This window comes from Choloepus didactylus, chromosome 3 (assembly GCF_015220235.1).
Source record: "Choloepus didactylus isolate mChoDid1 chromosome 3, mChoDid1.pri, whole genome shotgun sequence".
In the NCBI taxonomy this organism is placed as follows: Eukaryota; Metazoa; Chordata; class Mammalia; order Pilosa; family Megalonychidae; genus Choloepus; species Choloepus didactylus.
Genome location: NC_051309.1, coordinates 6,818,570 through 6,832,951, shown reverse-complemented (window position 1 = coordinate 6,832,951; position 14,382 = coordinate 6,818,570). Strand labels below are relative to the sequence as shown.

At 60.2% G+C, this 14,382-nt stretch overlaps 1 protein-coding gene across 5 annotated transcripts in view; it reads right to left on the bottom strand.

Moving 5' to 3' along the window:
* PPP2R2C (protein phosphatase 2 regulatory subunit Bgamma) overlaps window positions 1-14,382 on the bottom strand; it is a 243,861-nt gene that overhangs the window by 6,598 nt on the left and 222,881 nt on the right. For all 5 annotated transcript variants that reach the window (XM_037829346.1, XM_037829348.1, XM_037829349.1 and 2 more), the window contains 2 exons: window positions 9,990-10,159; window positions 4,800-4,891 (listed from right to left, as the gene is read on the bottom strand). In XM_037829346.1, coding sequence (XP_037685274.1) covers window positions 4,800-4,891; window positions 9,990-10,159 — 262 coding nt within the window. The remainder of the gene's footprint in view (window positions 1-4,799; window positions 4,892-9,989; window positions 10,160-14,382) is intronic.

The following is a 14,382-nucleotide window of genomic DNA, read 5'->3' as shown; positions in this document are numbered from 1 at the left end:
CGTGTAGTGAGGGTGGCTCGGCTCTCCCTGTGGACTGTGGCATCCTCCCGGGCAGGGGCCAGGACCATTTCTGCCGGGTCCCCAGTGTCCTGTGCTCTCGGGGATGGACAGTCCGAATTTGCAGGCCCCAGGCAGAGGGGACACCCCGTGCCCTGCAGGGGGGTCACCAGCAGGGAAGTCTGTGGAGCGGTGAACTCTGACCTCCAACCCGGGGCAGGAAGGCATCAGGCCTGTGGGGTTCAGCAGGTGACAAGGCGGGGAGACCTGCTCCTGGCTGCCAGATGTCCCCACCCCACGCTCTCCCTTCACCCCCACGACAGGCGTCCGTGGTGTTGGGCTCTGGGCCAGGGGCCTGGCCACAGCCGGGGGACCCCACCGGAGGTTCTGCAGGTGCTTTCCCCAAGCGGGTACTCCAAGACCCGCTGGAGGGTGGTTCCGACCTCCCCTCCTTCCTCCCGCCGCTCTGGGCCAGGCCAGGGAACAAAGAGGTGAGCCTGGAAGGGCGGGCAAGCCCCAGGCGCTGGAGAGTGGCCGTGGCTGGAGTCTGTGCGAGGGGGCAGGTTCCGGGCTCCCACTGGGTGCGCCAGGCCTGGCAGCGGGCGCCCACTCGGCTGCCTGGCTCCCTCTCTGTGGCCTTCGCCCTCAGCCCTGGGCTGCTCTGGTGGCTCTAACGTGGCTCAGCTAGGCGTCGCTCCCCAGAGCCCACACCTGGAGGGGCCGCAGAGCCTCCCGAGGGGTTCACAGACCCCCACACCAGCCCGGGCTGCGTAGGGAGGCCCCAGTAGCTCAGGAGGGGGGAGGCAGTGCAGCTGTGGCCTGGGAATCTAGGAGATGGGCGTGGAGTCTCAGCCGCTGTGTGATTTGGGGCTGGTTAGTTCACTTCTCTGAGCCGACCTCACAGTTAAGAACCAGGCCTCGCTCTCCCACCTGCTCTCCTGGGGGAGGGGGGGCAACAGCACACAGGGAAGCCCAGGGCGTGTGCTCAGGTGCTTGGGCCACTGCCTGCTGCGGACCCCAGCTCTGCCCCTCCCTGCGGGAGCCTGGGCCCCAGTACTGAATTAGGGGACCCGTGGAAAAGAGCAGCGCGCTTTTGGCCTCTCAGTATCTGCTAAATGCTCAACGTCCCTACATGTTGACAGGTGTCTCTTTACACAGCTGCTCTGCTCTTGACCTGGACCCCGGCCACTGCACCTGTGTCAGGGGGCCCCAGACAAGGGCAGGTGAACGAGAGAGCCCCCAGCAAGCCCCAGAGAAGGGCCCCCGGGGGGCTGCGAGGCCCCTGTTCTTCAGGGGTGGGTTCGCTTCTGGAAGCCCCGAGGGCTTCACGCGATGTCCAGCCTTCCTCCCGCCCCTCAAGAAGGAGGGGACGAGGTAATTAAGCCGTTTGCGACCCGCCCACTGGGACTCCTATGGGTGCAGGGACCAAGGGCCAGGTGCTCTGGGGAAGAGCACCCACCCCCAAGTGCCGGGGAAGGGGCCTCTCTCTCCCGGGAGCACTGGACCCCCACCCAGGCTGGAGGTGAGCACCCCGCAAATCCACGCCAGGACAGAACGGCCCACTGCCGGATGACGGGGCCAGCTGGGTGCACATTCTGGAGTTCTCTTGGATTCCAGAAGGTTCCCTGAACTGTCCTGACTTGCATCCAGGGCTCCAGAGTTCCAAGCCTCGTTTCCTCACCTGCACGTGGGGATCACCATGTGTCCCCCAGTCCCCCACTTCCCATTGGGAAAGGCTCCTCCTCTATCTCTGTGGCTCTTGGGGAGCTGTCAATCATAGCTCTCTCCCCACCCCGGCCTGGCCAGGTCCATGGGGATTGGCTCAGAAAGTGAGCATGTGACCCAAACAAAGCCAATCTGATCCTTCCACGAGAATTCTACACAGACCCTGTGATAGGGTTTGTGGGCGGGACGGACAAAGGCAGGGGGAGCTTCTTGGGGTTTTCCTCCCCAGCAGCGAGGGGGAAGCCATCTGCAGCAGGAGAGAACGAGGCCGCTGTGCAAGGAGGAGGGAGAAGCAGAGACTGGAAAGGACAGAGGAGGAGATGGCCTTGAAGCCACAGGGTGAGCCCTCGGGGGAGCCCTGCCCAGAGCTTCTCAGAACCCAAAGGTCCGTTTCAGCTCAGGCTGACCCGATCCCTGTTATCTGCAACCCAAAGACACTAGGTTGATACAAAAATTTCTTTCTCCCAGGCAGAACCGATCAAGGAAGGAAGGCTTCATGGAGGGGGTGGCATTGGGGGAAGGCAAGTCAGACAACACAGGAGTGTGTGCAAAATGCATCAGAGCGCCCACTGCCAACACTGGACATTGACCTAGAAGAGCTTCACACACGAGGTCTCTGGTCCTCGAAACAGCCTCAGAGAGTCACGTTTTATGAGAACCACTTTCCAGGTGAGCAGACTAAATCTTGGAGAGACCAGAGATTTATTCGGGATCCCAGCAGGTGAGTGTTGTAACACGGGCCAGAAACTGAGGACGTCTGCCACAAAGGCTGCTGCTCTCTCCCCACCCTTAGGCTCCTGGAAACCAAGTCTCGCTGGGGTTGGCCAAGGGAGGGAGCAGGTCACCAGACACCCCACTGATGCAGCACCTCAGGAGCTCCCTGCTGGGCCACCCTGAGTGGGCAGCCCATGAGGATGAGAAGGACATGGGGTCCCAGGGGCGACATGGGCTTCTCCCCTTAAGAGTTGGAGCCCCTGGCAGACGGGTTCTCGGGACCCCCACGTACAGGCCACGCCTGCGGAGGAACGCTCAGGAGATGTCTGTTGAATGAAGCGGAAGGAGGTGGCACAGCTTGGCTGACAGTCATCAACTGGACACTGAGCTAGGAGACTCAGTATGGGGGTGAATCACCCCCACCCCCAAGGCACCCCATTCCATGGGGGAAGCAGACAAGGACAGGGGCAAGGAGAAAACATGGGCTTCATGTCACAACAGGGAGAGATGCTAGGAAGGCAGGAGCAAGGGAGAGCAGACTCTGTGGCTCCCTGGAAGGCTTCCTGGAGGAGGTGGCCTTGTGCTGAGCTGACAGCAGGAGTGAGCAGGGTTCCCAGGGGAAGGAGCAGAGCCAGGTGTGGAGGGGCAATGGCGGGGTGAGGTGACATAGAGGCAGGAGAGCGGGACTCCTGCAGGCTCAGCACCCCCGGCACCCCTGGCACCCCCGGCAGCCCAGCCAGGTGAGCTGTGTGGGCTCATCTGTGTGGTCACGGGCGCCCCCTGGTGGCCACATTGAGGAAGGGCACCCCTAACACACACACACAGTGGGTTGTCCCAGGGTAACCCAGTTGATGTGACAGCTCTACGTCCCTCGGAGACCCCCTGCCGGGGTTCACTGGGAGGTCCTCAATGTACTCAAGGTGCCCTGACCTCACCGGGATGTCTGGGGTCAGCCTGGGTGCAGGGCCCTGGACAGAGCACGGTGGGTCTCAGTGGACCACACCCCATGCAGCCTCCATCCTGGCTTCCAGGCCCCAGGGCGCCCCCGGCTGAGGGTACTGCCCAAGCTTGGAGGCACCTCGGGCAAGGAAGCCCCAGGCCGTTGGCTCCTGGGGCTCCCATGTCCCTGCATGCAGCGTTCTAGCCCCGCTGGAGTTAGTCCTGCTTCCAGAGGGGCTCCCTCCTGGCCCGGTCCCTGTCATTTCCACCCCCGCCTCTCCCCCCACTCGCCTGTGTCTACGGTCCCAGCATGTCCTGGGGGCAAAGCCAGAGATGACCCTTCCAGGCAGGAGGAGAGAGGAACGGGCCTGCTCATGTGTCCACCCCACCCACGTGGATGAACAATCCCACCCCACCCCAGGCAAGCCCACCCTCCGGATGGCGGGGGCCAGGGGTGAGGGTGACCAAATCGGCTCCGGTTAGAAAGCGTGACGGGTGAGGTCCTGACGTGCCGGCCAGTGTGGGTTTCACCCCCGATTGTCCTGTGAGCTGGGGACCCCCTCCATATTCGGGCAGCGAGGCCAGGGGGCGGCCAGCACCTCCAGGAGGCGGCGGAGGGTAGAGACAGAGTCCCCTTCTCAGCTCCTGAGGCCCAAGATCAAGGTGTTGGAGGTGCGAGAGCGCAGGCTTTACCCTTGAGCATCGTAAGCCCCGTGGGACCTCGAACAAAAAGCTTACATGATCTGGAAGAGGCACTCCCGACCCTTAGGCCAGATGAAGAAAGCTGGGGTGCAGGGAGAAGAGGGACAGAGGGGCGAGGACCCCCGGTGACAGGGGACGGGCCTCCCTGTGCTGGGTGGGGCCTGGAGGGCGGCCATTTCCCGGGGCAGGGGGTGCGCTGAGAGGGGTCTGGGCACGTGGGCCCACCCTGTCCCGGACAGCGCAGGAGCAGGACATGCTCTCCCAGCCCCAGTGGGCCCGTGGGGGGCCTGCAGCCACGACGGTGGGAGCAGGGGGCTGGGTGGTCCCAGGGCCGAGCTCCGTGGAGGAGAGAGCACAGATGACGGCCACCGAGAGCCAAACGCTTTCCAGCCTGTGGAGGCCGGGGCTCTGGGAACCCCCTCACCCCTGGCAACCTGGGAGAGGGGCCGTGGGGAGAGACCCTGCGCTGGCTCCATGTTTCCACGGCCATCCAGCAGAGCAGGGGCTCTAAACGGATGCAGTTTAGTTTGAGACCAGGCAGAAAGTTTGCCTCTTGCCTCCTGGGTTTGCAGCCTGGCGTTGGTAGCAGCTACAGGAAAGGGCGGGCCTGGCCCAAATGCCTCGATTCCACGGATGCCCGAGACGCATCTCAGCCGGGGTGTGGCCAAGACCCCCCGTCAGGCGAGAGACAGACCAGGCCGGATCTGGGGTCTGGGGGTTACCTGTCGCTCCCGTTCCAGGCGCACTCAAACTTGTCGAAAATGCAGTCGTTCTCATACAGGGAACAGAGCTTGCTCCGAAGGTAATCGTGCACCTGGAGAGAGAGGGGCATGCAGTGAGCAGACGGGGGGCGCCTGACAGCCCAGACCTCCAGGAGGAGGGTCTCGCAGGGCAGCCAGAGCCACAGTGACCTCCCGGGTCCTGATGGTGCCTCCGCATCACCCCGCTCCTCGGGAAGGGCCTGCAGCCCTGGCCAGGGGAGGCAGGCAACTCTTGAGAGCACTTGAGCGACCCCCGAGCTGTGGCCAGAGAGTGGACAGCACCACGGGACAGTCACAGTGACAAAGGGAACACCACCCGGGTCTAAAACCTGGCCCCGCCCCTCCTGGCTGTGTGGCCTTGGACAAGTGGCTTCACCTCTCTGGGCTCAGTTTCTTCTCACTGAAGGGGATGATGAGCACCAACTTCAGGGACTCTTCTGGGATTCACTGCAGGAGAGTGCTTAGTGGCCACCCATGTCCTCTGAGGATGACAATAATGGCTGTGAATACAGTGGTGACCATCGAGGAAAATGCCTCAAGTAGCGGCTTCTCCGGTGTTATCTTGGAACTTCCAACTGGGCAGCATCAAAGCTCAGAGAGGTGGAGTAACTGGCCCATGGTCACACAGCCCTTAAGTGGCAGCTCCCACGCCTGAGCCCGGGGTAAGCTGACCCCACAGGAGAGACGGCAATGCCCATTCTGCCCCGGAAAGCTCACGGGCCGGCCCTCAGCTGGGGGGCCAGGGCCTCCGAGACCAGCCCTGGGCGGGGGGACGGGCAGGTAACCGGGTCACCTAGTCTCTGCTCCCAGCTCTGCCACTGACTAGCTGTGCGACCCGGGAAAGCCATTTAACTGCTGTGAGCCTCTGCTTTCCCATCTGAAACGGGGGGTCACGGGAAGACTCCCTCAGGGGAGTGTGGGATTAGAGACGAACCACCAACACCACAGAGGTGTCTGCTGCCCCAGTTGATGGCAGTGGAGGGGTAGAGAGAGATGTCTTTCCACCTCCTGCTGGGCAGTGACAGAGGCCGCAAAGCAAGGGACAAATGCAGGGAGGATAGGGGAGGGGAAGGGAGGGCAGGGCACTGTGAGGGGTTGGGGGGGCAGCTGAGAGGCTCTGGAGGGGGCTGAGGTGGTCACACTTCCAAATGAAGGGGAAATCATGGTTTAGTTCATTTACCTTTTTAGGTTCTCCTACCTTTCTGGGAACCTCTTATGCATCTTTAAAAACCAAGCTTGAAGGACCCCTCCTCTGGGCAGCCTCCCTGGATTGCCCCAGGCGAGCCTTCCTGCCCTCTCTGCCTCTTTCCACAGAGCATCAGATGAGCCTGAGGTTCTCAACCCTTAACTACTATGTCGATCCCTCTGCCTGCAGTTTTCCACCTTGGTCTGTATGTGGCGACTTCTTTGGGTCTTGGCTGTGATGCCCCCTCCTCAGAGAGACTTCCCTGACCCAAGAGGCAGCTGCTCCCCTGCCCCTTCTGCAGTCTCTGCAACCTGTTTTCTCCTTCAAGACATGTATAATGACGTGTAATTAGTGCTCTGTTACTCGCCTATTGCGGTCTCAGCCCCCCACTCACCCCGCAGGAGACCCCAGCATGGCTCCCGTCTTTAAATGCCACCCACACCCTGACAATCCAGATCTGGCTGCCCGGCTGCCCCGTGACGTCCCCGCATGGCTGCCCATGGGCACCTCCAGGACCCCAGGACCGCTGTCCACCCTGAGCCCCGCTCCCTGCCAGCCCCACCCTCACGTCCCCCAGCCTCCTTGGGGCCAAGGGTGGGAACGACAGCATCCTCTGACTTTCTGGGTCCGTGGCACCCCAACACTTAGTCTGTCAGGAATCCAAAGAGATCCAGAAGCTGCAGCCCTGCTCACCACCCCCCATGCTGGCCCGGTCCAAGCCTCCATCACCCAACCTGGCTCATTGCAAACGCCTCCCAATGGGTCTCCCGGCTTCTGCCTGGGTTCCGACTCCCAGTCACCTACTCAGGCAGCCAGCAGGATCCTTTTAGAATGAGTGGGAGAGTGGGATCACGTCCCACCTCTGCTCAAAACCCTCTGAGGTCTGCAAGCCCCCTTGGGCTCGCCTCTCTGACCTCAGCCTCTTCTTCTCTCCCCCTCGCTCACTCTGTTCCAGCCCGGCTCCTTGCTGTTCCTGGAATGCCCTGAGCAAGCTTCTGCCTCAAGGCCTCTGCACTGGCCATTCCTTCTGCAGACACCCTTCCCCGAGATGGCTCCTCCCTGGCTCTCCTCCAGCCTTGGCACCCTAATTTTCTCTGCCTTGGCCCCTGCTTTTACTTGCGGCACTCTGCAGCTTGTGGTTATTTTCTTTGTCTATTTGCTGAAATGCTGGCAGACCCTCCCTACTGGAATGGCAGGCCCTCCAGGCAGAACCTATTTTTCTCGTCCCCACAGTTCCCCATTGGGGTGGGAGCTCACCCATTCTTTTAGAACGAATGAGGGGTCAGAGCTCTGGGGGTGGGTGAAGTGGTCCAGGAGAGGAGGCTGGAAAAGGGGGAAGAGCATGGAGGAGAGGGACCCAGGAGGTGCCCTGTTGCAGGGCCCAGGGCAGGCGCAGGGGCAGGGTGTGAGCCTTGCCATACCACGCAGAGGTTCACTGTGTTTGTGACTATCTGGAACCCCAAGGGTGAGGCTGAGTCTCCTCCTCTCCAAGCCCGAGTGTCTGACAAATACAATGAAGGGGGACAAATGCTACTTGTCTTCACATCCAGCAACAGCACAGAGTTCCAGGTGCTCATGTTTAACCCCTCCTATATGCACCTCCTTGCTTAGTCCAAGCAGCCTGACTTATGCACTCATCCAAACATGCGTGCTATATTCTGTCTCCTGCCCTCGAGTGGCAGGATCAGGATGAGCTCAGGCTCCAGAGAGAAAACCTGGGCTCCAACCTAACGTCTGCTGCTTCCTAGCTCTGTCTCCACAGCATTCAACTCCATTTCCTTCAAATAAATTGGGTTGGTGAGAATACCAGCCCCATCTCCTAGGACTGCTGGGAGGCTTAGATGAAGCCAAATGTGCGAAGACTTTGTTTAATGTGACCCCTGCCAAGGGCTGGCTCACTCAACACCCTGCCTCCCCTCTTCTCCCTGCCTTCTTAAATGACAGAGGCTGGAAAGCTAGTAACTCATTTTCCCAGCACCACGGTGGTTGGCTGTGGATCATTCTAGCCAATGTGTTGTAAGATATCTTCTGAGGAGGGTTCTGGGAAGGCTTTTGCTATCCCAATAAAACGTGCCACAAACCCAGCTGCCATAGCCTTTCATGTTTCCTCCAACTTCCTGCCTGGAACATAAGAGTAGTGCCTGGAGGTGCAGCAGCTATTTTGCAACCACGAGGTATCTCACACGGAGGTGGAAAATTAACACTCCAAGGATGGTGGACTGGATCACAGAAGGAGCCTGGGACGTCAATGAGGTCACAGAGCCACTCACCATTCCTGGACAGCCCACTTCCATGCATGAGGTCATGGGAAGAAGTAAGCCCCTATCTGTTAAGTATTGCAAGTCAGCCAAACACAATCCTGCCACACAATTCCTGGCATATAAAAAGTAACCAGAAAATGTTGGTTGTTGTGTGGCTTTTAGGTCAGCCAGCCAGAAACTAGGCAACCAAGGCCTTGTCATTGTTTCACTTTTTTGCGTCCTCAAGTGCTTTGAGAATCTCTGAAAGCCATAAACCCTCTCCCACAAATGACCTTACAAAACACTGCACATCCTTTCAGGGGTTCGCAGACCCTCTCTGACTGCAGGGATGTGAAAGGCTGAAGGGCTCTAACAGGGTTGGAAAGGGTCATTTCCCTGGGTGGGCCCTGGATGTGATTTCATCCATTGCCAGAGGAGACAAAGGATTTGCTGACAGCTCCCTGGAGAGCACCGTCCGAGGAGGGAACTGCTCTCCCAGCCAGCTGGGGGGCCTGGGGTGAGAAGCCAGTGGGAGCCGCAGGGCTGCAAGTAAACACACATGGTAAACCAAGGGGCCATGGCAGGAACCTTGACGGCACTTTCACAGACGGACTCTGGGGAGGGCAGAGAAGCCGAGGGGAGGGTGGGAAAGGAAGAGACCCCCAACATCCAGGAGCATGCTGTTCACACATGCCCTAGGCCAGACACAGAGCTCCCCATCTTCTGAGTCCTGTGCCCCTTCCCCATAGGGCCCCTTCTGCCTCCCAGGATACTTGCCAACCCCGGGACTGGTAGGAGGGCATGGAGGGAAACAGCCCTGACTTTGGGTTCTGTATCGTGGCTCTGCTGCTGCCATCCAGATGTGAGATCTGCCCACGTAACCTCTCAGGGCCCCTGATCTTCCTCCTGCCCAGTGGGGCTGAGGGCACCCCACTTCGCAGGGGCTGAGGACGAGAGCTCCTAAGGCGTGCACTGGGCTGGGCTTTCTGGTGGCGTGTTTTCCCACTACCTCTGCTCAGCTGAATCTGACCCGTCCTACAAAGGCCTCCATAAAAGTCACCTTCTCCAAGGAGTCCTTGGGTCTCCCCAGACAGAGACACAGCTGGAAGCAGCTTTAAAGCAGCCCTACATTTCCTTCAACTCCCCACTTTATTTGAACCCCAGGTGAATTTTGCTTTCTACCCCCTAACATATCTGGGAGGGTCATAAAAACATACTGCTCCCAGGAAGGTGCCCGCTCTTGCCCTGGGCTGGGATACTCCTCTCTGCCCACGGTACCCGCCCCGCAGGGGGCACAGACCAGAACGGGCTGAGAACTGCCAGGGGCTCCTCATTTTACCACTGCCTGGGGTGGGCAACGCCTACCCCGCCTTACTGGTGAGACACGGACACCAGCCCCTGGGAAGGGAAGCCGCCGTCCGCACCCTCAAATTGGCCGGTTGCTCCTTTTTGTCCCCACATCTCTCCTCTCCGGGAAACCGAAGCCCCTGATCCCAATCAGAGAGCAGAGGGCTCCGTGGCTCCCGATGAGGCCGGGCAGGGGGCCTGGGGCCGAGCTGCTTGCCCTCCCGAGCCGCATGTCTTCACCTACAAAGGTGCCCACGGAAGCCCCCACTGGAGCTGGGAAAGCCCTTCCACGGGAGCTCTCAGCCCAGGAAGGGGAGCCCGGGACAGGGGTCTCCCACCTTGCAGAGCACGCCCCCCACCCAAGGCCACGGCGCCCACCTGGTAGGTCTCGATGGGCCTCGCCTCCATGTTCAGATCCCAGACCTTGACTGTGAGGTAATCCCTGGTGAGCATGTGCCGGCCACTGTGGCTGAACTTGACGTCCGACACGGAGGAGATGATTTCCGAGAAGAAGGAGCGGTTACTGGGGTCCTCGGGCTCCTCAAACACTGTGGAGACAAAGCAGCAGCGGGGGCCACTGGGGTGATGTGTCCATGGGGGCGGGATGGACTCACGACGCGCCACCACCCTGAGCGCATGCATCCGTTCAATCGTTCATGCATCCCATCAGCAAACCTGTCGATAAACACCTAAGAGGCCCAAGATGATCCAGAGAGGGCAGAACTGGCTGCAGGAAGGGTTCCTTTGGGGTGACAAGATTGAGCATTTACTAGGAGCCAGATGCTGGGCTGAGTTCTTCCCATGTGTCATCTAGTTTAACAACCCCCAAAACAGATCACCTTGCTATTATTATGCCCATTGCCAAGAAAACCGAGGCACAGGTGGCTGAAAACCATAGCCAAGAGCTCAGAGCTAGAAAGTGGTGGAGTCGGGATGGAGCCACATCTGCCCCGGATGTTGCAAAGGCATCCTGACATCCTCAAATATGCTGGGCAGCCCCTGGACCGGGCCCAGGGCCCTGGCACTAACGGGCCCTGAGCCTTTTCTGTTCCAGTGCACTGGGTGCCCACAGCTGAACCCTGCTCGCAGGTGGGCTCTCTGGCTGGCGAGGGGCTGCAACAAAATCAAACCTGGCCACCCACGGAGGCGGCTCCCGTCTCCAGTCTGCTACCAGCCCGTGACCTTGGCCCAGCTGCGTCACACAGGGGGCTACTCAACTGGCCCCTGGAGTTTGCTGCCCCTGCCCTGACGACCCCGGTCTGGACAGAGTGAGCCACAGGCAGTTTCCCAGAGTATCCCCACCCTCTTACCCCAACAACCAGGGCTCCCTGATGTTCAGAGGTTCCCAAGCAGCAAGACCAACAGGTTGTGCAAAGGTCCTGAGGCAGCGGCAGGCTGAGGCCAGTGAAGACAGAGGAGCGAGCAAGGGGCAGAGGGCGGTGACAGGGCCACCCCAGGCTGGGCCTCGCAGGCCATGGTGAGGGGTGAGGATGATACTCCCAGGGAGGTGGGAGCCATCGAGGGTCCAGAGCAGGGGACGACAAGATCTAAGTAAAGAGGGTGGGGATGCGCAGCTGGGAAGATTCCAGCACCCAGGAGGCCAGGGCTGCAGAAAACCAGTCACCGCTGTACATCACCACCATCAGTGCAGGCGAAAGCCACTAAGTGCTGGCCCATTTGAACAGAAACACGAGTCAGCCCCCGTGGGTCCCCGGCGATGGGGAGAACCACCCACAGGGCAAGAGAAGATGCCGGTGTTGACCGTCCTGCCCCTGGAACCCCTGAAGGCCAGTGCAGGAAGGAAGGAGAGGAGCTGTCTGGGAAGGACCCTCTCTTAGAGAAGGGCCCTCAAACACTGGTCCCTGGGGAGCTCCTTGGAAAACCCTGGCTGAGGGGGACACTGTAATGACCTTGAACAACCTCACTGGCCTCTGATGAGGAGGGGAGGTCTCCAGCTCCCGCCCCTCCACCGGCAACCCCGTCCACACTCAGCACCACACTCCCCGGATGGGGAGCTGTCAGACCACATTTTGGAATGACAGCACGTCCGGCGTTGTTATTAAATGACCAACAGGCCATGAACACGTTTCTCTTTAAGGAAAACCCCCCGATCCACCCCTCAAAAGCCCCCTGGTTTCCGGGTACTGCCCCTGAACTTAAGTTCCCTCCACACTCCCAAGATGCATCTCCCAGCATCCTGAGCTTTTTATTAAGTGCAATTGAAGGGTGGACCACAAAAAGATGCCACATGGCGAGGACGGAAGGTGAGGCTGGGTGGAGACTGCACTGCACTTGGGAAAAGGCCTTCCTTCCTTCGGAGCCTCAGGCTGCACGGCCCTACAACCGGGAGGCAAGGACAGTTCTCAAACCTGCACAGAATGAGACCTGGCACCAGATAACTTCAGCCAGAGGATCGGGGGCAGCCCTTGGCCTTGACTGCAGAGAGGCAGGTTGCAGAGGAGGGCGTGGTCAGGGGGCTCAAAGCGGGGAGGGTGTGCCCCGATGTGTTCCCTGGGGTGGCGAGGAGACCAGATGGGGCAGGGGAGCAGTGACAGCAGGGAGGAGGGGTCCTGGGAGGACGGGTCAGGGAGGGCAGAGAGGAGAGGGGCAAGGACCTGCAAGAGACGGAACGTGCCAGGGCTGGGCGACAGGTTGGATGAGGGTGAGTGTGCCAGCTCGTGATGAGCCAGGTGCCATCCCAGGTGAGTTCCCTGAGACACCCACAACAACCCTAGGAGCTGGCAATATTATCCTCACTGCTCCGTGAGGAAAGCGTGGCCCAGAGAGGTCAGGCAACCTGCCTGTGGTCACACAGCAGGTAGGGGGCAGACCCAGGATTCTGACCACACCGAAGATGCCCGGCCCAATGGATTTGGTGTTCAGAAACAAACTATAGATTTTTAGTGCTTGTCGTGTGACAGGAAACATTATTTATTTACTTCTTTGTTTTACTTCACAGGAAAAAAAATTCTTTGTAAAGATTCTGGAGTAATTTAATAGCCCCTGATATATATTAAAACTGGATGTTAAATGCAACTTGTCCTGTTGTCTTGGAGTTTCAGCAGAGACCTGAGGCCTAGAACCAAACGAGCGCCACCAAGAGCCTGACCTGAATCTGGGCAGGTGTTTACCTGCCTTGGCCAGCAGAGCTCACAGATGATGATGCAGTGTCACCCCCCAAGCTCCGTCACACAAGGCCAAGCCTGTTCTCAGGCTTGGAGTCCCCAGCTGCTGCGTGGGAAGTCCACCTAGCTCGGGGTTGTCATGCCGGTAAGGCCATGGGCAGGCACCCACGTCAGCCTGGCCCAGCGGGTCCAGCACATCAGTCGTCCCTGCCACAGAGCCACATATGGGGTGAGCAAGCCCCCAGCATCCGACTGTCCCACAGGAGGCCAGCCCCTGCGGGCAGAGACAAGCCACACCATGGACCCACGGAGCTCAAAGATAGCACGACTGTCATTTTATGCCACTATATTTGGGATGTTTTGTTACACAGCGATGGTAGCTGCCACACAGGAGCTGGGTCTGACTAAGCCCGGGCGTCTGAGGAGGATGGCTGCTTTTGGGCTCCAGGCCGTGGAGCCCAGCTCTTCCCGTCACCAGAGCCGCCCAGCTGCTGCATCTCTCGATGTGGCTGTTGTGTCCATTGCCACCCATCATTCCACAGCCGTCTCCGGAGGTGGCTCTGCAAGTCTGCCCCCACCCCAGGTGGGGGAAGGAGGGCTGCTCTGTCCTTCCACAGCCCCCAGACCCCCTCAGGTGGCCGAGCATGCAGGGATCAGGGCTGTGCAGGGAGGGTAACAACAGTGTCCACCACATCAGAGGGGCTTCCGAGACCAATGAGACAGCACAGGGGAGGCCTCTCCAAAATTCAGCTCCACTTGCGAGGGGACCTGCCCCCCAGGCTGCTCAGGCAGGTGCTGTCTACTCGTCTCCCCCTTGGATGTCAACCCCTCCAGGACAAGGGCATGTTGACCCCGGACGGGCGGGCAGTCAGAGGGGCAGTGGGGCTGGAGCTGCCGGGGAGGCCAGGGCATCTCTGCTTGTCCACGGGCATTTCCCATTTGTGTGCCAGAGAGAAGTGGACATGACTCCGGCCTTTAGAGAGCACGTCAAGGAGGGGGGCTGCCCGGGCAGCAGAACCAGAGGTGCAGGAGGGCCATGGGTGGCGGGTACCTGGGGCAGCGATGAGCCTGGGGTCTTTATGGAATTGGTGGGGGAGCCACTGGGGTAGGCTCCCTCCACCGACAGGGGCCACTGGTGACACTGCACAGAGAGTCCAGGAGGCAGGGCCAACACCGGGCCCTGGGGGCTCCTTCGGACACGACACCTGATGGTCGGTCTTCTCGCTGGTCAAATGGTTTTCACAGTCCGATGAGGCAACACGCAGGCAGCCGCTGGGCCTGTGCCGGGCACCCGGTGGGGCTCGAAGAGTGACTGCCAGCGCTCACCATGGACAACCCCCCAAGCTGGGATTCACTCCAGCCCGGGCATGTGGACTGCTCCATGCTGACCCCTCTGCCCCGGGAGGTGGGGTGGAGTAGACACCCCGTACTGCACCCTTCGGCCACAGGCCTTGCCAGCATCTGTAGCCATTCCCTGAGCCCCCACCCAGTGCCTGGCCCTGTGTTCCCCATCTGGGATGGGGTCGCGGCCCCTGCTCCCAGGAAGTCCCGGATAAGCAGGGCAGAGGGATGGCTGCACCCCAAACGGCTGGGGACAATGGGACAAGCCTGCCCAGGGGTGGCCACTGAGGGCTCCCCACAGGAGG